The 23481-nt window shown below is 53.5% G+C and overlaps 2 protein-coding genes across 4 annotated transcripts in view; one reads left to right on the forward strand and one right to left on the reverse strand.

Moving 5' to 3' along the window:
* Nucleotides 1–1418: 1418 nt before the first annotated feature.
* On the forward strand, nt 1419–5477 carry QRFP (pyroglutamylated RFamide peptide). Its single transcript, XM_010360954.2, has 3 exons — nt 1419–1652; nt 2248–2532; nt 4353–5477. The coding sequence occupies exon 3, from the start codon at nt 4353–4355 to the stop codon at nt 4761–4763; it is 411 nt and encodes a 136-aa protein (XP_010359256.1). The 5' UTR covers nt 1419–1652; nt 2248–2532; the 3' UTR covers nt 4764–5477.
* A 5060-nt stretch (nt 5478–10537) lies between these two features.
* The window catches only part of ABL1 (ABL proto-oncogene 1, non-receptor tyrosine kinase), a 180379-nt gene continuing 167435 nt past the window's right edge, over nt 10538–23481 (reverse strand). For all 3 annotated transcript variants that reach the window (XM_010360952.2, XM_030919559.1, XM_010360953.2), the window contains exons 7-11: nt 23114–23298; nt 19646–19798; nt 18046–18135; nt 17539–17703; nt 10538–14258 (exon numbers count right to left, since the gene is read on the reverse strand). In XM_010360952.2, the coding sequence (XP_010359254.1) occupies nt 12544–14258; nt 17539–17703; nt 18046–18135; nt 19646–19798; nt 23114–23298 (2308 nt within the window). In that variant the 3' untranslated portion in view covers nt 10538–12543. The remainder of the gene's footprint in view (nt 14259–17538; nt 17704–18045; nt 18136–19645; nt 19799–23113; nt 23299–23481) is intronic.

Raw genomic sequence — 23481 nt, forward strand, 5'->3', positions numbered from 1 at the left:
CCCACCCCACCACACAGGCACTGCGGTCATCCCCAGCCAGGCGGGGAATCGGAAGCTCAGTGAGGTGGAGGTTGGCTGTGGCTGAGTCTGGTGTGGAACCCAGTTCGGGAGTGACATGTGGTTAAAGGGGGCTGGAAGGGAGGGGTCTGTGAGCTGAGCCAGGGCCTGGGCTTAGCACAACCAGGCACTGTCACCCCAGTTCCAGCCTCCTCACTTTGAGAATCCTGGGCAGGCGCTGCTGGTCAGCTTGGCTGTGCGGGGACCTGGCTTGGATCTGTGTCTGGACAGCTTCCCAGGGAACCCCACAGGCTTCGGGGGTGGCCCACGGACTCCACCCCCAGCAGCTTCCTGCACCACCAGCCCCACCACCCTGGCACCTCGCCTCCCTGCATTACCCGACAGCATGAAAAGCCTCCAGCACTGGAAGCTGCCCCGATGGGCACTGCCACTCTTGGACTGCTCTAGCCCCGGCCACCCTGTGCTCCCAGGCAGCCCCAACCCTGCCCACCTGGGCTGGTGGTGGCAGAAACAGTGGCACAGTTGTCATCCCCCAGTTGCTCAAGAGATGGGGGAACCCAGATGCTTCCAGGGGCCCAGGAAGGGCCAGGGGTGGAGGGGACCAGGCAAGGCCCTGGAGTCGGCAGGTTTGGTGCCAAATCCAACACCTGACGGGCTCCAGGCACCCCGGTCTGCTGGGGGCAGGCGGGGACCTAAGGCTGGGGAACATGTGGGCCATGTGGGGACCCTCATCCTCACCCCCAGCATTGCTCCCACCCCAGACCCGCCCCTCACATGCAGGACGTTCTGTGGCCACCACTCAGAGCCACAGACCTCAGTCCTGAAAGAGGACTCTGGGCCCTGGTGATTTCAAAGCAGAACCTTTTCTGGGAGCCCAACATGTCACACACAGGAAAGTGGGGCTTGGCCTGAGGGGCAGAGGGGCGCGTGCGAGGTAGAGTGGTGCGTGTGGGGTATGGGGGTGCCTGTGGGGCAGAGAGGGGTGTCTGCAGGGTAGAGGGGTACCTGTGGGGCAGAAGGGTGGCCTTTGGGACAGAGGGGTGCCTGTAGGGCAGAGGGGTGGCCTGTAGGGGAGAGGGGTGCCTGTGGGACAGAGAGATGCCTGCGGGGTTGGACCCCACATTACCCTCCCCAACTTCCATGGCCATTCCTGAGGTATTCTGCGAAGCACAGCTTGGGAACCTGAACCTCATTTTACACCACAGGGCACTGAGGCACCCAGAGGGCAGGCGTCCGGTTCAGACTCACAGCATGGTAGGGACCCACCCTGAGAGGCACCCCATGGATAACCGGCACTCGCTGTCTGAATCAACCAGCACTAAGCAGGGAGACAGAAGGACACCACACCTCCCATCTCACAAGCGCGCGCGCGCGCGCACACACACACACACACACACACACAGAGGACAGGGGCACCTCAGGCCATCGGAGGCAGCCCTGGCCTGGGGGATGGAAGCCGGTTCTGGCCAGCACAGCTCAGTCACCAGCTTCAATCCACAGACCCTCCGCTCGAACCTGGGCGCTCAGCCCTGAAGGGGGGTCGAGATTCCAACACCTTCCTCAGGTCGCTGGGGAAGTGTCCACAGGCTCTCTATTCCCACGACTTCTGACCCCCCAGCACCCCAGATGCAGGGGTAGGTCAGCTGGGTGAGGGCCCCTGGACTGGGGGAGGTCCTCTGTGCTGTTTCCGACCGTGGTGAGGTGGGGCCGCCTCATCACCCACCTGCCTGCTTTCAGTGGAGGGAGAATCTCTGCCGGGCAAGGAGCAGAGGCTGGGTCCTCCCGCTGGCCTCCCAGAGGTGACCCTCAGCGACAGTGGGGGGCCGCCCAGGGCACGGGGCAGGAGGGGCTGGGGGCCACAGGCAAATGCTCCACTGCTGTCCGGGGCATCTGCGGTGCCCCCTTGGTTGGTTCCTGGAGAACATGCCACCGAGGGCTCTACCTGCTGGGGAGGTGCACCTGGCTTAGCCGCACAGTCCTGTGCCTCTGAAACACGGGCCTCGTGGGTTTCTGTGACTTTCCTGCCCATGGGAGCCATCCTGCTAGCGGGGCAGGTGTGTCGGGGGTAGATGTCCACCCACCCCATGTCCTCTCCAGAGAGTGAGGGGCCGACCCAACAAAGGCAGGACCCTTAGGGTGATGAAGGGTGGGCTTGGAACCCCCACCAAGGGACTCGAGGGTCTGTGCCCGCAATTTGCAGTTAATGATGCTGTCCGCTCTCCTCCAAAGGGCAGCCCGCCTGCCCTCTCATCAGACCACATCCTGTGTTGGTTTTTTTTTAATCAATGCGGTCAGCACGGCCCCCTTCACCACCAGCGTCCCCAATGGAATCCCAGGGTCAGGAATGCGCAGCAGGCAGTTGGCACAGCAGCAAGCACGCTGCAGGCCATATAAAGCAGGCAGAGCCCAGGGCCCCTGCCTCCTGGACGAGGACCCAGAGCAGCTCTGCCCAGCCCAGCCCCGGAGCCCCAGAATCCACCAGCCAGCCCTCCTAGGAGCAGTCCCAGCCACACGGTGAGCACAGCTGCCCTGTCCCCAGCAGGAACTCCAGCTCAGGCCCTGCCCGGGCAGGAGCCAGGCACGGGCAGTCAGAGGGCACAGAGAAGCACAGGGAGGGCGGACCCGGAGAGGGAACACCAGTGCCTCACCTGCCAATGCCCAGAGCAGCACAGATTGGTCATGGCTGCCCTGCCAGGGCTGGGACCCAGCCTTACCCTTGTGCTTTCCCTGCTGCGGGGCCTGAAGCCCTGACTCGCGCTGGGGCCCCCTTTCCAGTGATGAACACCCCCCGTTTCTACCAGATTCTCAAAGGGGTGCATGAACCCTTACAAGGGGTGAAGGGGTCCAGGGCCTGCTGTGTCAGGATGTCTCCTTTCTAGACACCCAGCGGCTACTCCCAGGCGGATTTATCCACCAGGATGGAACGGTCCCCAGTCCACATCACAGTCAGCAAAGTGCTTTCTGTGAGGAGGGAATGGGGCTGGGTCCCTGCAGAAAACCACCTCGTGGAAGCCCCACTCTGTGCCCTGATGGGAAGGTTTTCCTGGTGGTGAGGGAGGTTGCTCCATCCCTGGGGGACGAGAGAAGCTTAGAGGAACTGGATTCGGGTAGAAATTGGGGTTGCGTTTATTATTTTTTAGAAAGCTTCCTGGCTGAGCTCACTTCTTTGAAATGTGTTCAAGGGAGCCATTTCTGGAAAGGGCTCTGGGGACTCCTGTACTGTCTTCTCCAGGGCCGGTGCTCTCTATTCTAGCCTCAGTTTGACTCAGCAGAGGACAAGCCAGCTCCAGCTCCCCCGCAGTCATTGTGAAAAAGGCTTCCTTTGCCAGACAAGGGAGCAAGTGCTTCCAAGGCAGGTTCATTCCAGGAGGATGGGTTTCAGATACCCCGAGTGCCATGTGGAGTAGAGTAGGGACTTGGGGCATGCCTTCCTGAGTCAAGCCCAGTTAGATCTGGGACTGAACTCCAGCTCTGGCACTGATAAGGCCATGAGGTCTGGGGCAAGTCACCTCAGCTGTTTGAGCCTGACACCACCCCTGCGAAACAGGAGGGTTGGGAGGACCTAGGAGATACGTACGCTTCTTGAAGAAGCCGTCGGCCATTACAATTGTGAATTCAGAGCCTCCACTTTCTAGCTGTGTGGCTTGGGCACAATCTCAGTTTTTCTGAGTTTTGTTGCCTGAAAAAGTGGGACTGGCAGGACCTACCAAGCAGGATGACTAAGAAGATGAAGTACAATCACGTGAGAGCTCTTAGCTCGGAGCCTGGCAGACCTATGGTGCCCAGGCCCCAGCGGCGTCTGCACGCTCCTTCCCAGGTGTGTGTCCGAATTAGGCCAGGACCATCAAATCTGTTTCTGGCTTCCAGGAGCAACTGGTTCCCACGTGAAAGAGACATTAGCAGGATGTCCCAGCTAAACGGCATAGCTAGACCCATTTAGTATTAAGTTGAAAACTAAGGGAGATTGATGCTTTTAACTTTCCACCCCACAGTTCTGCAATGGTATGGCTATTTTATAATAAGAGAAAAATGAGCATACATTTGCTGACTCTCCCGGGGCCGCCTGGGCACTGCTCTGCCATCCAGCAGTGGTGGATTTACAGTGCTCAGCTGCCCAGGCAGGCAGATCATGGGGAATGCAGGAAAAGAACCGGCCTAATTGGTACAGTCACCTCCAGATCCTGCTAATAAAACAGTGGCCTAGTCCCAGCATTGCTCGGAAGCCGGCCTCAGCTGAACCCCCTGCTCACACCTATGCTGGCCGGGAAACACTTTGGTGAGTTGCGCTTGGCCACATGTGCAGCTTGTAACTCTGCCTCTTTCCTCTGGGTCAGATGGTAAGGTCCTACCCCCTGGTCTGCCTCCTCCTCCTGCCGCTGGGCACCTGCTTTCCTCTACTGGACAGAAGACAGCCCACAGACGCCATGGGTGGCACTGGAGCCAGAGAAAGCTGGGCCGACCTGGCCGAGGGGCCCCGACCCCACTCTGTGTGGGGCTCCTCTCGGTGGCTGAGAGCTTCACCGCCACAGGCCCTGCTTGTCATGGCCAGGGGGCTACAGACATCGGGCAGAGAGCATGCTGGCTGCAGGTTCCGCTACGGGAGGCAGGATGAAGGCAGTGAGGCCAACGACTTCCTCCCTGCCGGAGGAGTGAAGGCCAGCGGCCTGTTAGGGAACCTGGCTGAGGAGCTCAATGGCTACAGCAGGAAGAAAGGCGGCTTCAGCTTCCGCTTCGGTCGGCGGTGAAGGGCCAGGATGCCTTGGAAGGGTTTGCTTCTTGGACTCACCCCCATTGTCTTCACCCCTGCCTTCTCCCCCAGTCTCAAAGACCACGACACCCAGATGGTGTAGGCATGGTTACGATGAATGATCCATGGTAGGACAGGTCAGGTGTGTGCTTACTTTTGACTTCCAACTTTGCTGAAGCGAAAAAGTAGGCAGTGTCAAAAAGGAGGCTGTCTTGGCTCCTCGGTCGTCCCAGCCTCTCTCTTCCCCTGGGGCTCTGACTCGGAGCAGCCCCCTGGCCCCAGGGGCACGGAGCTGAGGGGCCATGAATGTGAATAGCGGAGTCAGGCAGCGGGCTGAGGGCTTACAGTTGGGTAATCAAAGTTGTGACAGTCTATAGGGACAACTGCAGCTGACATCAGACTGCAAATGAGTACATTCCACTGGGTACAGAGGATGGTTCTGAAAGTTAAAAACGGGAAAAAAGAACCCAATCCCCTTCTCCATCCCTTTAGCACCAGATCCCCCTGGCAAGAAGCCCCTGCTGTGGTGTGCCTTTCCCTCTGACGGCGGCCCTTCTCCGCAGCCCAGTGTTAGCCCGGCCAGGAGTCTCCTGGGAGATGCATTGGGAAGGAATACGTTTTTGCTATAGCAAGGTTGCATTTCACTTGTTCAAAATCAGAATATGTCGTGTGTATCTTTTCAAATAAAAGTTGTGACAACTGCAAAACCATACTGGAATGCTGGCGGCCCCCACAGTCCGGGTTCTGGGTGCCTTGCCTTTGGGGAGATGGAGCTCCTGTTCCCTGGACCCAAACACCCCTCCCCTAGATTCCCGTAACTGGCAGTTGGTCAAAGGTGCAGAGGAACACAATACATGTGCTTTTCACTTCCACTCAGCTGCTCCTTCCCAGGTTTCCTAAGAGCAAGGAGCATTCGGAAAACAATTTCTCTGCGCCAGGGAGAGCCCACGCTCAGCCGGGAGTGGCTGCAGGCCTGAGGCCAGGCAGAGCATCCGTTTCAAACGCGCCTTTGGTGTCTCCTGCATCCCATCCCGTGTCAGAGGCAGCCGTCGGATGCTGCTCACTCCCGGGCTGGCTTCCGCTGCTGAGACAAGAACTTACAATGATGTTACTATGGCAACCCCTCCCCTCCTCCTTTCGAGCTGCAGCTTGCCCCTGTTCACAATTGAATAATTTCCCATTGAGCTGTCACAATTAATTGGTGGATTTTTATTAGCCTTTTAGAACCACACTGGGCTGGGCCCAGCTTGGCACCTTGGAGTATTTCACAGTGTTTTCCATGCTATTAGTGACTTATACTCCTCAGTAGCAGCTCTCAATCCTTGGCAGCCAGAAAGCCACTTCATTAAGGGGTGACAGATCTGAGCCACAAAGAACCAACCTGACTGGGGAGCAGAATGGGTGCTGAGATGGGAAAGAACACTGGAGTCAGAACATCACCCAGTATGAAAGCTGCCGCCTTCTCCAGGAGCTCCTCACCGCTTCCCCACCGCTTCCCACACAGACACTGAGGACCCCTCGGCTTGGCGCATGTGTCCTGAGTCTTAGGGCTGCTGTGATGGGGACAAGACAATGATTCCTGAGGCTGGTGGGGGTGGGGGTGTGGGGCACATTGTTCTCTTGGGCTCTGCCATTGTCCGAGGACACAGTGGTTCAGGATGCCTCCTGCAAAGGGATGTTGTCACCGCTTGCTAACATGACACTGATGGGGACGGACACATCCCCGGGGTCCTTGCTCTAAGGACGGCCCTGGCACAGGGTGAACAGATCCGCTCACCATAGGTGTGCTCATGCACCCCATTCTGCTTGACTCAAGGGAGGGGGAGGCAGTAAGCTAGATCAATCCCTCCCTTGGCTCATTCACGCAAAGCAGCCCGAGAATGTGCTCACCAGAGACCGGGTGAAACACAGCAGGCTGAGGGCAGAGGGACATCCTGAAGCAAGGTCCCCTGGCCACCCGTCACTTGCCAACTTCTGCACCCTGAGCAAGGAGTCACCCACGGCCAGTACTTTATAGAGAACACCGAGGCTGAACCACCCTGCACATTCCACAGGCTCTTTGGGGATGCGCTGGCTGGTTGTTAATTTAGCAGGATTAGATTAACCTTGATGGAGAAACCTGAGATAAAGAACACGGGGGTGGGGGACGCCTTCAAAGCAGTGGATATGCTGTCATTATGCTTTTATCATTTTAAAAAACCCAACAAAGCTATTCTTTCCAGTTTGCTTGTACACTTGAGCTCAATAGCCCTGAAAATCCGAACAATCAAGCTGCTAAGGGCACTGCTGTCAAATCAACTCCCGCTGGGCTTGGCTAAGCTTCCTCTTTAACCCCGTGCCCCGCTGCCAAGCCCACCGTGTCTGTCAAGGTCTTTGGGCCTCTCATGCCACCCCAGTGCCCCCTCAGCCCTCGCTCTCTCCACCACAGGTAAGATTACCCCTCTCCAGGAGGGTGAAGGTGATACTCCAGAAAACATTTATTTTGGAAGCAGAGAGATGAAGCTCCCCTGAGCGGTGCTGGCCCACTCCACCTGGCCCGGCAGTTCCAACTGCTTCAGCCCAGAGCAGCTGCGAGCTGCCTGCATCTGCTCATTACATTTATCCAAGACACAAGGCGGTCTTCATCTTGGTGTGTAGATCTAAAGGTATTTAGCTATCAAGATGAATGGAAAATATTTGTCTTTTCCTGTATGTTTGAAATATTAATAAAAATATTTAAGAAAAAAACCCCAAGCAAAACAGGCTCCTGGGGGCAGCCAGCCACAGACAGCTGCTATAGTCATCAAGAGGGAAACCACCTCGTCCTAACTTTGCCCAGTGCCAAAGACGCTGCTTGACACATTTCACTGAAGAGCCCAAACCTGACACGGTACTTTCCAGATTCTGGGCGGGAACGGGGTTATGCCCCGTGCTGCTGGTGCTCCTCCAATCCACAGCTCCTTGGCCCCTCAGAAATGCCCTCCCAGAAAAAGAGCTCAGAGAGTTCCCTGATTACAGCAGTGGTATCAACTGGAGTGTGGGGGCAGGGGAGCAAGACGTGAGGTGACCCCCAGGGACAAGGGCAGTGCTGACAGGGACACTATGGTCAGTCTGGTTTCACCTAATGTCTTCTTGTACGAGGACATTTAGGGTTTGCTTCCCCAGGGCACTCCATTCAGGAAGGCCTCCTGTAAATGATCTCTGCCGCCCAAGTTGCTGGGCTGGCTATAATATTTGGCTGCTGCTTTTCCACTGTGGAGGGAGGAATCCGGCCCTGGGCACAGCTCTCTCCTGGTCTTGTTGGGGCTGTCTGCACTGTCTACAAATTAGGCTGCCATGGTAGGCACCAGCTGGTACATGCCGTGTGACCTTGGCAAAGCTGCTTGACATCTCTGAGCCTCTCAGCTTCCTTACCTGTCAAAGGAAGACAGTAACAAAAACTCCTTCATTAAAAAAAAGTGGTGGGCTTCACTGGGCGCGGTGGCTCACGCCTGTAATCCTAGCATTTTGAGAGGCTGAGGTGGGTGGATCACGAGGTCAGGAGATCAAGACCATTCTGGCTAACATGATGAAACCCTGTCTCTACTAAAAATACAAAAAAGTAGCCAGGTGTGGTGGTGGGCGCCTGTAGTCCCAGCTACTCGGGAGGCTGAGGCAGGAGAATGGTATGAACCCAGGAGGCGGAGCTTGCAGTGAGCCGAGATGGCGTCACTGGACTCCAGCCTGGGCGACAGAGCAAGACTCAGTCTCCAAAAAAAAAAAAAAAAAGTGGTGGGCTGGGCGTGCTGGCTCACACCTATAATCCCAGCACTTTGGGAGGCCAAGCTGGGCAGATCATGAGGTCAAGAGATCAAGATCATCCTGGCCAACATGGTGAAACTCCATCTCTACTAAAAATACAAAAATTAGCCGGGTGTGGTGGCGGGTACCTGTAGTCCCAGCTACTTGGGAGGCTGAGGCAGGAGAATCGCTTGAACCTGGGAGGCGGAGGTTGCAGTGAGCGGAGGTTTCGCCATTGCACTCCAGTCTGGGAGACAAGAGCAAAACTCTGTCTCAAAGAAAAAAAAAAGGAAAAAAAAATTTTTTTTTTGAGACTTACTCTGTTGCCCCAGCTAGAGTCTAGTGGCGTGATCATAGCTCACTGCAACCTCCGCCTCCTGGGCTCAAGCAATCCTCCCACCTTAGCCTCTTGACTACTGGTGCATGCCACCATACCCAGCGCGTTTTTGTATTTTTTGTAGAGATGGGGTCTATGTTGCCCAGGCTGGTCTTGAACTCCCGGCCTCAAGCAGTCCACCCACCACAGCCTCCCAAAGTGTTGGGATTACAGGCATGAGCCACCCTGCCTGGCCTTTTACAAAAATGTCTAATACCTCAGGCTGGTGTTTCATAAATAATAACAATGGACCTCGAAGGCAGGACTCGAAATGACCTGGAAACTGCTGGGTGTGTGCATATAGGTGTATTTTTCTGGGGTTGGGAACCAGTTTTCATTAGGTTCTCAGGAGGTTTTGTGACCCAGAAAAGGTTAAGAAACCACTGTCTTAGAATGTCTAGACCAAACTAAGCTTTTTAAGCTCAGGTGACACCCATGAAAGATGCCCATTCGGGAGATGAGAGGCGTCTTCCTCCACACTGCCCCAGTGTGGCCAACTGGCCTCACGTGCAGAAGCTGACTCTGGACATGACTCTGGACACACAGCCTCAGTGATTAGCTCTGGGAGGGCAGGGTGACAGTCCACATCTGACACAAGGAAGTAGCTACCAGCTGTGGCTGTCACCAGAGTTGTCCTATGTCTTCGTTCAGACCTGGGAGGAGCAGCCATTCAAAGGACAGCCCTGAGAAGCCCCAGGCTTGGTGGATCTGGTGGCCAGCTATGGTTCAACTGACAAGGAAACTGGGGGCCCCAGCCTGGTTTTGTCCCTGTAAAATGAAAAGGGGAGAATCTGGTGCCTGGCACTGCTCATAGCCACTCACTGTGAGCGCCCTATGGCGGGCGCCACCAGCCCCGGCCCAGCTGGAGTTCCACCTGTCACCTGCTGCACAGCACGTCTCACTCCAGGTCTCTCAAGGGGAGCCTCACTGCACTGTGATCTTCATATGCTCTGTTAAGCAGGATTCGCACCCCTGAAAAACCTGCTGGCCTGATCAGTATCATTATCAGAGAGTGCTACTCACTTCCCAACTGCCCCTTTCCAAGCTGTCAGCTCGGTGGGGACTAAGCCAGGAAAGGGTGGTGGGGCTCAGTCTGAGATGGCCTTCCCAGGCCCCAAAGGCCAGCACACCTCCGCTCCTTCTCATCCACATAAAGATCTAAAACACCTGGCTCAAGGAACGTGAGTGAGGGCGCCTGGGGGCTTAGGGCAGAAAGGTGGAGAGAGAACAGGTGCAGGTGGGGAGGGATTTGCCCTCAGTCAGCAAGAAGCACAGGACCTGACCTCCTCACCCCACTTCCATGTCGCTGTGACAGCCTGACACCGCCAGTCAGATGTGGCTTGTATGGTGGCACAGCCCACTCCCAGTGATGCCTGGCAGTGGTGCTGGCAGGTAAGTGCCAAGGGTACAGGAAGGGTCAAAGCATAGCAGGGCAAGTGCCTGAAAGATGGCTGTGGGCACCCAGGCCGTCGAGGCTCTGGGTAGCTGGGGGCAACCTGCCACCGTTCTGCTCTTAAGACCTGATGCCGGACCCCAGCCCTGTCGGGAAAACCGGAACCCACTATATCCCGGCCGTCCCCCCATCACAGGCTCAGAACAACAGGGCAGGATCACAGGCTGAATCAATCTGCCAAGGATTCTAATGTAAACACTGATTTATTTAAAAAATACTACAGAGGACAGATTTGGATTCAAAAAAAACCACAGAGAATCATATACAGAAACAAAATGCACTGGACCCAGAGAAGCAGAGGAGCCACCACAGGCATCTGAGGGAGCAGGGCAGGGCGCTGTGTACACGCCACTTACAAAAGAGCGTCTATAAAAGATGCATACCAACAGATACGTGTAAAATATAGTGGCACGTCACGTTAACAGAAAGAAGGGACCAGTACCTCATGGAAACAGGCAGTCTGGGGACCTGGGTGGGCGCTCTGCTTTGTCTTCAAGGCCGCTGTCGGTGACTAGTGCCTCCCTCAGGCTGCGTCACAGCCGTCGGGGGCAAAGAGGTGATGTGCTGTAAGAACCGCATAAAACGATCCAGAGAAAACCATTTCTACCAGAAAAATAAAGTACAAGTTTAGGTGATGAGCATAAAGCTAGGGCCTGTGCGAGACTGCTGGCACGAGGCAGCATGGGGGGCGGGAAGGCGGCTCCTCCTGGCTCTCCCAGCATGAAGCCTCAGGGGCGGCCACCTGCCCACTGCTCTTGGAGTTAGCTGTTCTGTCAAGGTCCAGGAGACCCCGGGTCCCTGCCCAGAGTCATAGCCCCTGTACCTGGGCTCCAGTCTGGGGCAGCCTCGGGGAGAAGATGGCAGGCGTGCTCTGTGAAACACTCGAGGCTTTCAGTCAGGGGCTCCATCTGTGGTTTTCCTAACACTCCCTGATGACCCCCACAGAACATAAGGATATGTCACTCACGGTAATTAAATAAGACATTCGCCCAGTTAGAGAGTACAGCCAGGACCAGCACTGGCCAGGCCCTTTCCTCCCGCCTGTGTGCAGGTGCCCGGTGGCAGCTCTGTTCTCTCTCAGGGCGGCTACAGAGAGGCAGGGCTTTGAAATGCTTCCAGAAAAGTGAAGACTGTCTTGTTCCAAAGGAAAGGGCCTTGGAAGGATCTACTTTGTCTTAGAGGAGTGGGGGAGGGGAAGGGCCTTTCAGGGCACCCAGATGTGTGAAAGGAAGGTTCACTCTGGGCCCTTGCAGACCTGCTTGGGCCCAGTCTGGGGCTATTTGGCACCAGCTGTTCACCCAACTAGCCACTGCCTCCCTTGTCCCCTGCCTCCATTCTGTCGGGGGAGGGATGTTGGCAGTGACAGTGACCTGACACCCTTGAGACTCAAGCTTTCTTGCCAGGATTCACAGTGCACGTCACAAGAGAGCAAGAGCTGGGCTCTGGGGATGTGGAGAGGACAGATGGAAAGCACATGCCCCATGCCTCGATCCTTTTCAGCTCCCACCTGCCCAGGACTCAAAGGCTGGTTGGCTTTAGCACCCTGTTTTCCACCCAAATCAAGAGCTGTCCTGCACAAGAGGAAATGGCGAGTGCACCCCGCCCCGGGCAGCAGCGGAGGGCAGAGTGACCAGCCGTGATGCATGCCTGTGTGTGCCCTTCCCGAAATGTGGTTCTTGAAACATGTCTTCAGCACAGGACAGGCAAGGTCAGGGAGTGCAGGCAGAGGGCCTGATGCACAAGGCCTCGGTTTAGGCTTCCATTCTTGGAGAGGTGGAAGGAGAAGCCCAGCCAGGGGAGGAAGGGCTCCAGAGAGAAAAAATGAAAAGGACACTCCACATCAGCTGTTCCCACCTGGCCTGGAGAGCTCAGTCTGGAGCACCGGGTGGGAGCGGGGCGGGTCCTGGCATGCTGACTGCAGTCCACGGAGCAGGAACTCCACAGATACAACTCGAGGACAGAGATGGAGAAGGGAGCCCGGGTGGGGAGGAGGAAGGTGCGGGAGGGCAGGCGGTGCAAACGTAGGTAGTAGAGCTGGACTCCACAAGGCCCTCAGCTCTGCCTGGCGCAGAGCTCCTGGGCCAAGGTGCTGACTCACTGGTCCCTTGTCAGCCACTGTCACGGGTATGGGAGAGCCCGCATGTGCTGCAGGCAGCTCCAGCGGGCCTGACACCTGACCCCTGACTGCTGCTACCTCTGCACTATGTCACTGATTTCCTTCACCGAACTGAGGAGCTTGCTGAAGTCCTGAGTGGCTGCCGGACCACTGCCTGCTGTCGCCGGGCAGATCTGAAGCTCCCGGAGATTATTCTCCAGTTTGTTGATGGCCTCTCGGAAGGCAAACTTGTTCCTCATTTGCTGGATGGAATCCACATAGCTCACGCAGAACGTGTAGAGGTTTTTGCCGGCCTCGAGCACCGCACTGTGGCTGGCCATCTGCTCTGAGTTCCTAGAGATGGCCAGGCACAGCGCCTCGGTGCTGTCTAGGACCACGCCCTTGGTGATGGCGCCACTGGCGATCCGCTCTGGAGGCTGGCGGGTTTTCCGAAGAGACACTCGGGTTGATATGAGAGGGATAAAGGCAGTGGAAGATGGCTGGTCCCCTGCCAGGGCTGAGGATGCTGACGGCAACGTGGAGGGAACGGGGGCTGGGCTGATGGGGGTCCCCGATGGCTTGGTGGACTGTGGCTTTGGAGTGGCCGGGAGCACGGGCTTTTTGAGTCCCTCTCCTGGCTGGCTGGGCTTGGCAGCATCACTGTTCACAGCATCAACCAGACTGGCGGCTTTTGTCTTTGCACCCAGGCCTGCTTCCCCAGCCGCCTCCTGGCTCGGGCTCTGCGAGGGCTTTCCTCCAGCCTTCCCTGCAGAGGCTGCTGGTGGGGGCGGTGGGGCAGGTTTGAGCCTGGACAATTTCCCCTTGTCCCTCCCTGGTGACTCAGAGGAGTGCTTGTGCCTCCTTATTCTGGACTCCTCGGCGGGGCCCTTGCTGGTGCCTCCTGGTGTACCTGAGCCTGCTTTGCTGGTGGGGGTCACTGGCTCAGCTGCAGCAGGGGTCCCTAAGGCACTGCCCTTTCCAGCTTCTTCCTTTTGGGGGAGGCCCGAGGCAGGGGCGATCATGACCTGCCGCCGGAGGGGTTTTGGAGTCAAGTTGGGCGGGCTGGAGCCCGGGCTGGACTCCATGATGTCTTTGAAGACCTCATCAGCAGCTTCCTCGTTCTTTTTCACCAGCCTGGGTGGGGGCGTTACTGTGCCTCGGGCCACCTGGTCAGACCTGTTCTCCCCTGCCCTCTTCCGAGGCAGAGCCGGCTTCTCACTTTTGTGCCCTCCAAATGTGGACGAGTCAAACTGTCTTCCCGTAGACTGCAAGTCCCGAGGCAGCGTGACTGACCTCCACTCTGTGTCCTTGGCCCCGTGGGGAACGCAGGAGGCGGAGCAGGAGCGCAGGAAGCGCTTGCTGGAGCTGCCACCACCCTCCTCCTCGCCAGTGGCTAGGCGACTGCTGGTCAGCGTGCTAGACTTCTTCCACAGGTGGGGAGACCGAAAGCCTGAGCCCCCAGACTCCCGGAGGGCTCCATTGGGGACCCCAGCCCCATTGCTGGGCTTTGGGGACTTGGCTGGGTCAGCTGTGTCCAAAGGGGTGAGAGCCAGCGCCCCATTGCTGATGTCTCGGCCCTCTTCCTCGCCGGCCCCTCTGCGCTCCGGCTGGCCGTCCATCTCCCGGAAGGAGCTACTGCGTTTGGGAGGGGTTGGGGCTGTCTTCTTCTTCTTCTTGATCAAGGCGCTGAACAAGTTGGTCTTTTTGTCTTTGGGGAGAAGGCGTTCATCTTCATTCAGGCCGCCCTCCAGGGGACCTCGCTCTTTTCGAGGGAGCAATGGAGACACGGCAGGCTCATGGTCCAGAGGCTCTGAAATACAAGGGGAAGAGCTGACAACTCCAGACAACTCCAGAAGCTGAGGCAGGAGAATCGCTTGAACCCTGGAGGCAGAGGTTGCAGTGAGCTGAGATCTCCCCACTGCACTCCAGCCAAAACAAACAAAAACATTGTCAAAGGTCAACCCTTCTTATCTCCTGTGCATAATGGCCCATTGTCCCTTCCCCACAGTGGGACATAGCCCCTTATTCCCAGAACTCCTTGTAGGCCTGTCGGCTAGCTGGCTGGCAGGAGAGCCACAGGTTTTGACCCTTTGCTTGGCCTTGTCACTGTTTTTACTCACCAGAGAGTGATGTGGGTGGGTGGGGGGACTGCTGCCTTAAAGGAAACCACTGTAGGGATGAAAAGGCCAGGGCCATCCAGCTTTTTGTTCCCATCTTCAGGGCAAGAGACCAAAGCTTTTCTTTTGAGTTGGAGTCTCCCTCGTTGCCTAGGCTGGAGTGAAGTGATGCAATCTCAGCTCACTGCAACCTCCGCCTCCCAGGTTCAAACGGTTCTCCTGCCTCAGCCTCCCAAGTAGCTGGGATTGCTGCCACGCCTGGCTAATTTTGTATTTTTAGAAGAGACAAGTTTCACCATGGTGGTCAGGCTGGTCTCGAACTCCTGACCTCAGGTGATCAACCCGCCTTGGCCTCCCAAAGTGCCGGGATTACAGGCATGAGCCACTGCACCCGGCCCAAAGCCTTTGCTAACGACAATCCTAACAGCAATGATGGCTTTATTGAGAGGAACGTGACACGTGCTTCACCTTTACAACGTCATCTGCTGTGTATTCTCACAACAGCGCTGTAGCACGGTTACAAGTGAGAAAGCTGAGAACAGACGGAGAGGAGGGACTACTTGCCTGGCCTCATGGATGGTGGGCATCAGAGCCGGTTATCAGATCCAGGCCTGTCTGAGCCCAGATGCTTGGGTGCTCCTCTGGGAGCATGGGGTGGGGGCAGCCCCCAGATTGTGCCAAGGGAGCCTGACCTCATGATTCGCCCACCTTGGCCTCCCAAAGTGCTGGGATTACAGGTGTGAGCCACCACACCCAGCCAACAGTTTTTTAATGGGCACTCTTTAAATATGAATCATAGCTTATAAGAAATCTTTTCGGTAGCCAGGAGCGGTGGTTCACACCTGTCATCCCAGCACTTTGGGAGGCCGAGGCGGCCGGATCATGAGGTCAAGAGATCGAGACCATCCTGGCCAACATGGTGAAACCCAATCTCTACTAAAAAATACAAAAATTAGCTGGGCATGGTGGCACACGCCTATAGTCCCACCTAACTCAGAAGGATGAGGCAGGAGAATTGCTTGAACCTGGGAGGCAGAGGTTGCAGTGAGCCAGGATCACGCCACTGCACTCCAGCCCAGCAACAGAGCGAGACTCCTTCTCAAAAAAAAAAAAAAAAAAAAAACTTTTTGGTGTTGCCAAGCTCCTGCTAGTGAATAACAGAATTTTCCCTCAGAGGTCAGCTTGCAAGAAGAGGTTTTCTGTTGGCACCTGTAACTCAGAACAGAGGTACCAGTGTGCATTTATCAGAACCCAAGGCAGCACGTGGGACATCTGAATCAGGGAACGCCAAAGCCCTCTCAGAACTTTAATCTAGTGGAAGGAGGCCAGGAGAGTGAAATTGCAATGAATTATGCACCACTCGGTTTCAGCACTGAGCAGTTAATTGACACCCTCGACTCACCAAGAGATCACCATCAAAATACCCCTCAGATGAGACTGACGGGCATAAATGAACATGACTGCTGATCACACAGCGTTCCCACAGAGGCCTCCCCCTACTGCTCAGCCACCTGAAATCAGGAAAACCAACAGGAGGAGGGAGGGTGGAAGCTTCTGGACAGTCTATATGCCATAACCTCCAAGGGGGTGAGCGAGATGACCCAGCGGGGGGTGAAGTATTGTTAATTTGGACTTATTTAGCATGCAAGCCTTTGAAATGTGCGTTTTGGTACATTACACACTATACTCCTACGGTAGTGGACGTATGTATTTTATATACCATATATATGGGCTGTATGTTCAGTTTTTTTTTTTTTTAACTAATATGAGTACATGATAAAGAAAACTCAGGTTTATAGATTCTGCTATCAGTAAACATCCCACCATAAATCTCCATGAAGTGGGGATTTGTCCGGTCCCTTCACCTGTACCCAGTCTGTGGTCCATTAGAATGGAGTCCACTATTGCCATCCCCAGGATCCTCTATGAACCCAGATGCTTGGCCTAGCCCCCACCTCCAATATGGTTTGGCTGAGTCCCCACCCAAATCTCACCTTGAATGGTAATAACCCCCACGTGTCAAGGGTGGGGTCAGGTGGAGATAAATGAATCACGGGGCAGTTTCTCCCACATTCTCGTGGTGGTGAGTAAGTCTCACGAGAGCTGGTGGTTTTATAAAGCGGACTTCCCCTGCACAAGAGCTCTTGCCTGCCACCAAGTAAGACATGGCTTTGCTCCTCATTCGCCTTCAGCCATGATTGTGAAGCCTCCCTAGCCATGTGGAACTGTGAGTTGGTGAAATCTCTTTCCTTAATAAATTAGCTGGTCTTGGATATGTCTTTATTAGCAGCATGAAAACAAATGAATATACCCCTCAATGCTTTTGTTCAGCTGGTCTGCAGCAGAACCTGGATTGCTGGTTCTGGGGGCCAACCACGAACACAGAACAGAGCCTGGCCTGTAGGCACACTATATAAATGTTGGCAAATAGTATTATTGCTAGTGTTTTGAGACCCTCCTGAGCTGATCCCAACTTCCTCGCTTGCCTAGGCAACGGCACCAGAAACATGTTCTTCCCAGAGACCACCAGGACACGGGCTCTGTCCACAGGCATGTCCTGGTTCCGCCTGGCTGCAGCGAGCTTGTTACATCAGTGCTTTCACCCTGAGCTGCTCATCACGCAGCCTAGTGATTACTATTGTTGCATCTGCTCTGAGACAGCAACCACAGATGCCACAGGTAACAGGTGGGAGATGGGCTAGCTCCTTGGTGGGCTTCAGAAGCACCTCTGCCTATGGGACTGAACTGACCGCTGGAGCCTATGGCTCCTCAGGGACTCCCAGAGGGAGGGGACAGGAGGCAGGTGGGGAGAGGAGAACCTTCTTCCTTCCAAAGCTGAACCACTGACACAGGCTGTGGCTGCACTTCTGTGTGGACTCCATTCACAGCTTCCCTTTGGCCTATGCTGGCCTGAATGTAGCCTCTGGCAGGGAGGGGAAGAGCAGCGGGGTTTCGGGGGAGTGGGGGACATACCGCTCTCTCCCTGGCCCTTGGAGTGAGGCATCTCAGGCACGTCGGTGGCGTCTCTGTGCTCCGCAGCTCTCCTGGAGGTCCTCGTCTTGGTGGGCAGCTCTGGGGCCTGCAGCAAGGTACTCACAGCCCCACGGATGCCTTGTTTCCCCAGCTCCTTTTCCACTTCTAAGAATCACACAGGGACAGAAACAAAAATCCAGTAGCCATCAGTACTGGTGTTGGATTGGTACGGTGGTTCTCTTTCTTTGTAAGATAACAGTGCTCATCTGCACACAACTAAAGACAAGGCACGTGGATGCTGGAGAAACAGCCCTTAGCATTTCTCAGAACTCTGCAGGGCTGCAGCAGACGAGAGAGCAAAACACTCCACACCTCTGCCCAGCTTTCTGGTCTTAGGACAGGCTGGTCTGTGAACTTCCACCAGGAAGTGAACTGAATGACCCAGGCTGCAGTACCCCATGGCCACCCTTTCACTCCACTGCAGGTACCCCGGGACGGGTACTTTACCGTCTGAGATACTGGATTCCTGGAACATTGTTTCAAAGGCTTGGTGGATTTCAGCAAAGGAGGGCCGGTCAGAGGGATTCCACTGCCAACCTGGACAGATGAAACCCAAGTCAGATCATCCATGAGATCTGGCTGGCAATACAGGGCTAGCAGTTTTCAAGGAAAAGTCTAGAATGAAAGTAGCATTCCAATTCTGCTAACCATCTTTTGCTGCAACAAGTTAAAATGACGAATGTCATCATGTCCTATTATAGACATTAAGAGTTTGAAAAGACATTAGATGCTGGCAAGAATATGGACTGTAAAACCCCAGAGAGACAGTGACAGCAAGAGCTGCATTTACAAATATATTTTTCCCAGCCCCACTCTAGTAGGTGTAGAAAATTACTAAGCCGTTTCAAACAGCTCACCTTCTATCTCATTCTTTCTTCATGATTATCAAAGTCTGAAGTAAAGAAATTCTCGTGAAAATGAGACTAACATGAGGACTAAACAGATTAAAAAAGCCTAGTACTGGGGACCAGGAGCAGTCACTCCCATACCCGTCTAATTGGAGTATACAATGGCACAACCTTTTTTAACAGTTTGGTAAAATTTATCAAAATTTAAAATCCACACAGTTCTTTGAACCAACAGTTCAACTTTTAGAAATACCAGCCAAAGTGCCCAGAGATTCGTGTACATGAATATTTGTTTCTGCTTTATTTATAATGGCAAAAATCAAACAAATGTGTAAAACAACCAATGCACATCAAGAGGACCAGATGAATGAGTGAAATCATTTAATGGAGTGTTGGGCAGCTACATATAAATAAGAGGTGGGGAGAGGGAGAGATCTGAATACATGGACATGTGGGAAAACAGTGTAAGAAATGGCCATATAAATACCTTCTAAGATATATGAAAACATCCTGTGTGTGCACAGTACAGATAACATATATGGAATTAGTAAAAAACAACTGGATAAAAATTACCCCACGGCCGGGTGCAGTGGCTCACGCCTGTAATCCCAGCACTTTGGGAGGCTGAGGCGGGCGGATCACCTGAGGTTGGGAGTTGGAGACCAGCCTGACCAACATGGAGAAACCCCAACTCTACTAAAAATACAAAATTAGCCAGGCGTGGTGGTGCATGCCTGTAATCCCAGCTACTCGGGAGGCTGAGGCAGGAGAATCACTTGAACCAGGGAGGTAGAGGTTGAAGTGAGCCAAGATTGTGCCATTGCACTCCAGCCTGGGCAACAAGAGCGTTGAAACTCCGTCTCAAAAAAAAAAAAAAAAAAAAAAAAAAAAATTCACCTCGTGAGCTTAGTTACTATAGCAGAAGGTCTGAAGGTAGGGCCCAGGAATCTGTATTTAGGAATACACCCAGGTTTGGTATCTATCAATACCATTTTTGCTTTAAAAGACAAGTCACGCACATACTATCTATCTGTAAATAAAGATCAATAGGTATCAAATGGCTACATTAGCTGCTTCTGAAGAACTGGAATGGAGAGAGCTCATGGAAAAACTTTCAACTTTGTGTACACACTCCTGCATGGTTGGAATTTCCTGGAATGCCCACATATGCTTGTGAGAACAGGCTGAGGAAGGCTTACATGCTCGCATGAGTTCATAGACCTTCTCTGGGCAGCCTTCTGGGCGCTCCATGCGGTAGTCCTTCTCCAGCAGCTCATACACCTGGGACAGGTCAATTCCCGGGTAAGGGGACATGCCATAGGTAGCAATTTCCCAAAGCAATACTCCAAATGCTGAAAGAAAACCGAAAGAGGCTGTTCAAGATGTGTAGCATTTCGCTACACTACATTTAAAATCGGTTACATCTGCAGCAGACCTCAGAAGGGATGGCCCCAGCAGCAGCCCAAGCTGACATTTTACCAGGCTCTTTATCATCAGAAGACCAGGACAAGGCCGGGTGCAGTTGCTCACGCCTGTAATCCCAGCACTTTGGGAGGCTGGGGTGGGAGGATCATTTGAGGTCAGGAGTTCAAGACCACCCTGGCCAACATGGCAAAACCCCATCTCTACTAAAAATACAAAATTAGCCAGGTGTGGTGGTGCACAGCAGTCGTCCCGGCTACTTCGGAGGCTGAGGCAGGAGAATCGCTTGAATCCGGGAGGCGGAGGTTGCAGTGAGCCGAGATTCCTCCAGCCTGGGCGATAAGAGCAAGACTCCATCTCAAAAAAAAAAAAAAAAAAAGAAGACCAGGACAGAACAAGACTCAGTAAACTTACCCCACAGACAAACATGCCGGAGGAGGGCAGAAGATGAGTTATCAGACCCTGTGGGGTATTTTAGGTAATGTGACCATCTTGCTGGGATATGTGGTAGAAGGAAACTGGCACTGGAAGTCAGCCGGCCATGTTAACTCATAGCTCTGTGACCAACCAGCTCTGTGCCTAACTGGCCACCACTGCTTTCCGGGTGCACAAGACTATCTCCAAAGCCCCTTCTAACTCTAAACATTTCATAAAAATCTTATGAAATCTTCCAAAGTTTTGAAATCTCAGATTGTTGCCTTGAAATTCCATTTCCCATTAAAGGATAAGATTCCTTGGAGAAACGGGTGATTCAGGCCTGGGGCACAGAATGAACCTGCAATAATCTTGTCATTTGAGGGCATGGATGTCACAGAAAACTACACAGGTAATGTCAAAATGACTAGGAGCTAATGTGAAGTTCCCACTGGCTAAAATGAGACAATCTGAGTATCAACAGGGAAAATAACTGCAGTGGATTGAAACACATCAAATATATATAAATCTGAGAGTTCATAATAATACCACAAATGACAACAACAAAAACCTAACTGGCCACCACTGAAGGGTATTAAGAAACTAACTTGTGTACTTTGGGAGGCTGAGGCGGGCGGATCACGAGGTCAGGAGATCGAGACCATCCTGGCTAATGCAGTGAAACCCCGTCTCTACTAAAAATACAAAAAAAATTTAGCCGGGCGTGGTGGCGGGCGCCCGTAGTCCCAGCTACTCAGGAGGCTGAGGCAGGAGAATTGCTTGAACTCGGGAGGCGGAGCTTGCAGTGAGCTGAGATCACTCCACTGCACTCCAGCCTGAGCGACAGAGGGAGACATCATCTCAAAAAAAAAAAAAAAAACTAACCTGTGGCAGGGCATGGTGGCTCATGTCTATAATCCCAGCACTTTGGGAGGCCAAGGCGGGCAGACTGAGCTCAGAAGTTCAAGACCAGCCTGGGCAACATGGTGAAACCCCATCTTTACTAAAAATACAAAAAAAATTAGCCAGGAGTGGTGGCAGGCACCTGTAATCCCAGTTATTTGGGAGACTGAAGCAGAGGAATTGCTTGAAACACAAGAGGCGGAGGTTGCAGTGAGCTGAGATCACGCTACTGCACTCCAGCCTGTGTGACAAAGCAAGACTGTCTCCAAAAAAAAGAAACTAATTTGTTATTTTAAGAACTGGTAAAAGGCCGGGCACGGTGGCTCAAGCCTGTAATCCCAGCACTTTGGGAGGCCGAGATGGGCGGATCACGAGGTCAGGAGATCGAGACCATCCTGGCTAACATGGTGAAACCCCGTCTCTACTAAAAAATACAAAAAACTAGCTGGGCGAGGTGGCGGGCCCCTGTAGTCCCAGCTACTTGGGAGGCTGAGGCAGGAGAATGGCGTAAACCCGGGATGCAGAGCTTGCAATGAGCTGAGATCCAGCCACTGCACTCCAGCCTGGGAGACAGAGCAAGACTCCGCCTCAAAAAAAAACAAAAAAAAACTGGTAAATAAAACCAAAGAAGCAAGAATTGATCCTGCTCTTCCTATATGAACTGTACCACTGAGTAACCAAACAGATGAGGAACCGTTTCTCCTCATACAAGTATTCCACTAACAACTGAAGAGGAATGACAGAATTAGGGAATTCCCATCTGGCAACACCTAGTAAACTATTGGATCTAGGCACTGTACATCAATAACTGCTAAAAATTACTCAAAAAAATTTTAAAAAGATAGAAAATCAAGCATTTTGGGGCTGGGCGCAGTGGCTCACAGCTGTCATCCCAGCACTCTGGGAGACCGAGGTGGGCAGATCACGAGGTCAGGAGTTCGAGACCATCCTGGCCAACATGGTAAAACCCCTGCCTCTACTAAAAATGCAAACATTAGTCAGGGGTGGTGGCAGGCACCTGTAATCCCAGCTACTCAGGAGGCTGAGGCAGGAGAATCACTTGAAACCGGAAGGCAGAGGTTGCAGCAAGCCGAGATTGTGCCACTGTACTCCAGCCTGGGCAACAAGAGCGAAACTCCGTTTCAAAAAACAAAACAAAACAAAAACAAAAAGAAAGAAAATCAAGCATTTTATGTCTACTGATGGAAGGGCACACCATCTCTTCTGATCCACTCTTACTAAAAGAAAAACAGTCAAACCTGAATGTGATGAGGCTGTCCAGATTCAGCCTCCCTTAACTAGGAATACTGAAGCCAGAGGAACATTAAATCACACCACTGGAGACAATGGGCAAAACTCAGAACATAAGAAACTCTGCGGAACAAATGATGGTTTCTTCAGTAAACAAACAGCAAGGGAAATAAAGACATGGAGAGGGGGCTCATAGAGGAGACTGTTTTAACAGACAGATCAGCAGATACACTGTGCACCATATTTGGACCTCAAGCCAAAGGTTTAAAAAAAAAAAAGTGGCTGGGTACAGTGGCTAATACCTGTAATCCCAGCACTTTGGGAGGCCAAGGCAGGTGGATCACCTGAGGTCAGGAGTTCTAGACCAGCCTGGCCAACATGGTGAAACCCCATCTCTACTAAAAATACCAAAAATTAGCCGGGCGTGGTGGCGGGCGCCTGTAATCCCAGCTACTCAAGATGCTGAGGCAGGAGAATTGCTTGAACCTGGGAGGCAGAGGCTGCAGTGAGCCAAGATTGTACCACTGCACTCCAGCCTGGGTGACAGAGTGAGACTCCCTCTCAAAAAAACAAAAAGAAAGGAAGAAAAGAAAGGGAAGAGCAAGAAAGAGGCAGAAAAAAAAAAAAAACCCTCCCGTAGCCAGGAAGGACCACTTCAGTGCAGCAGCAGCCCTTACCCCAGACGTCGGACTTGATGGAGAACTTGTTGTAGGCCAGGCTCTCGGGTGCAGTCCATTTGATGGGGAACTTGGCTCCGGCATGGGCTGTGTAGGTGTCCCCTGTCATCAACCTGCTCAGGCCAAAATCAGCTACCTTCACCAAGTGGTTCTCCCCTACCAGGCAGTTTCGGGCAGCAAGATCTCTAAGAAAGAAAAATGTCCACCCATGAGAGCTCCTGCCAACTTTCCACTTCACAAATCCACCACTGTTGAGCAAAGGTGCAATGCTGACAATGGGAAGATTGAGTCCAGTGCCCTGGAAGTTTGTATTAATGCCCGCTGCAATTAACACAGTGCCAGCCTCTCAGCAAACACACCTTGAGATA

The sequence above is a fragment of the Rhinopithecus roxellana genome, chromosome 16, assembly GCF_007565055.1.
Source record: "Rhinopithecus roxellana isolate Shanxi Qingling chromosome 16, ASM756505v1, whole genome shotgun sequence".
NCBI lineage: Eukaryota > Metazoa > Chordata > Mammalia > Primates > Cercopithecidae > Rhinopithecus > Rhinopithecus roxellana.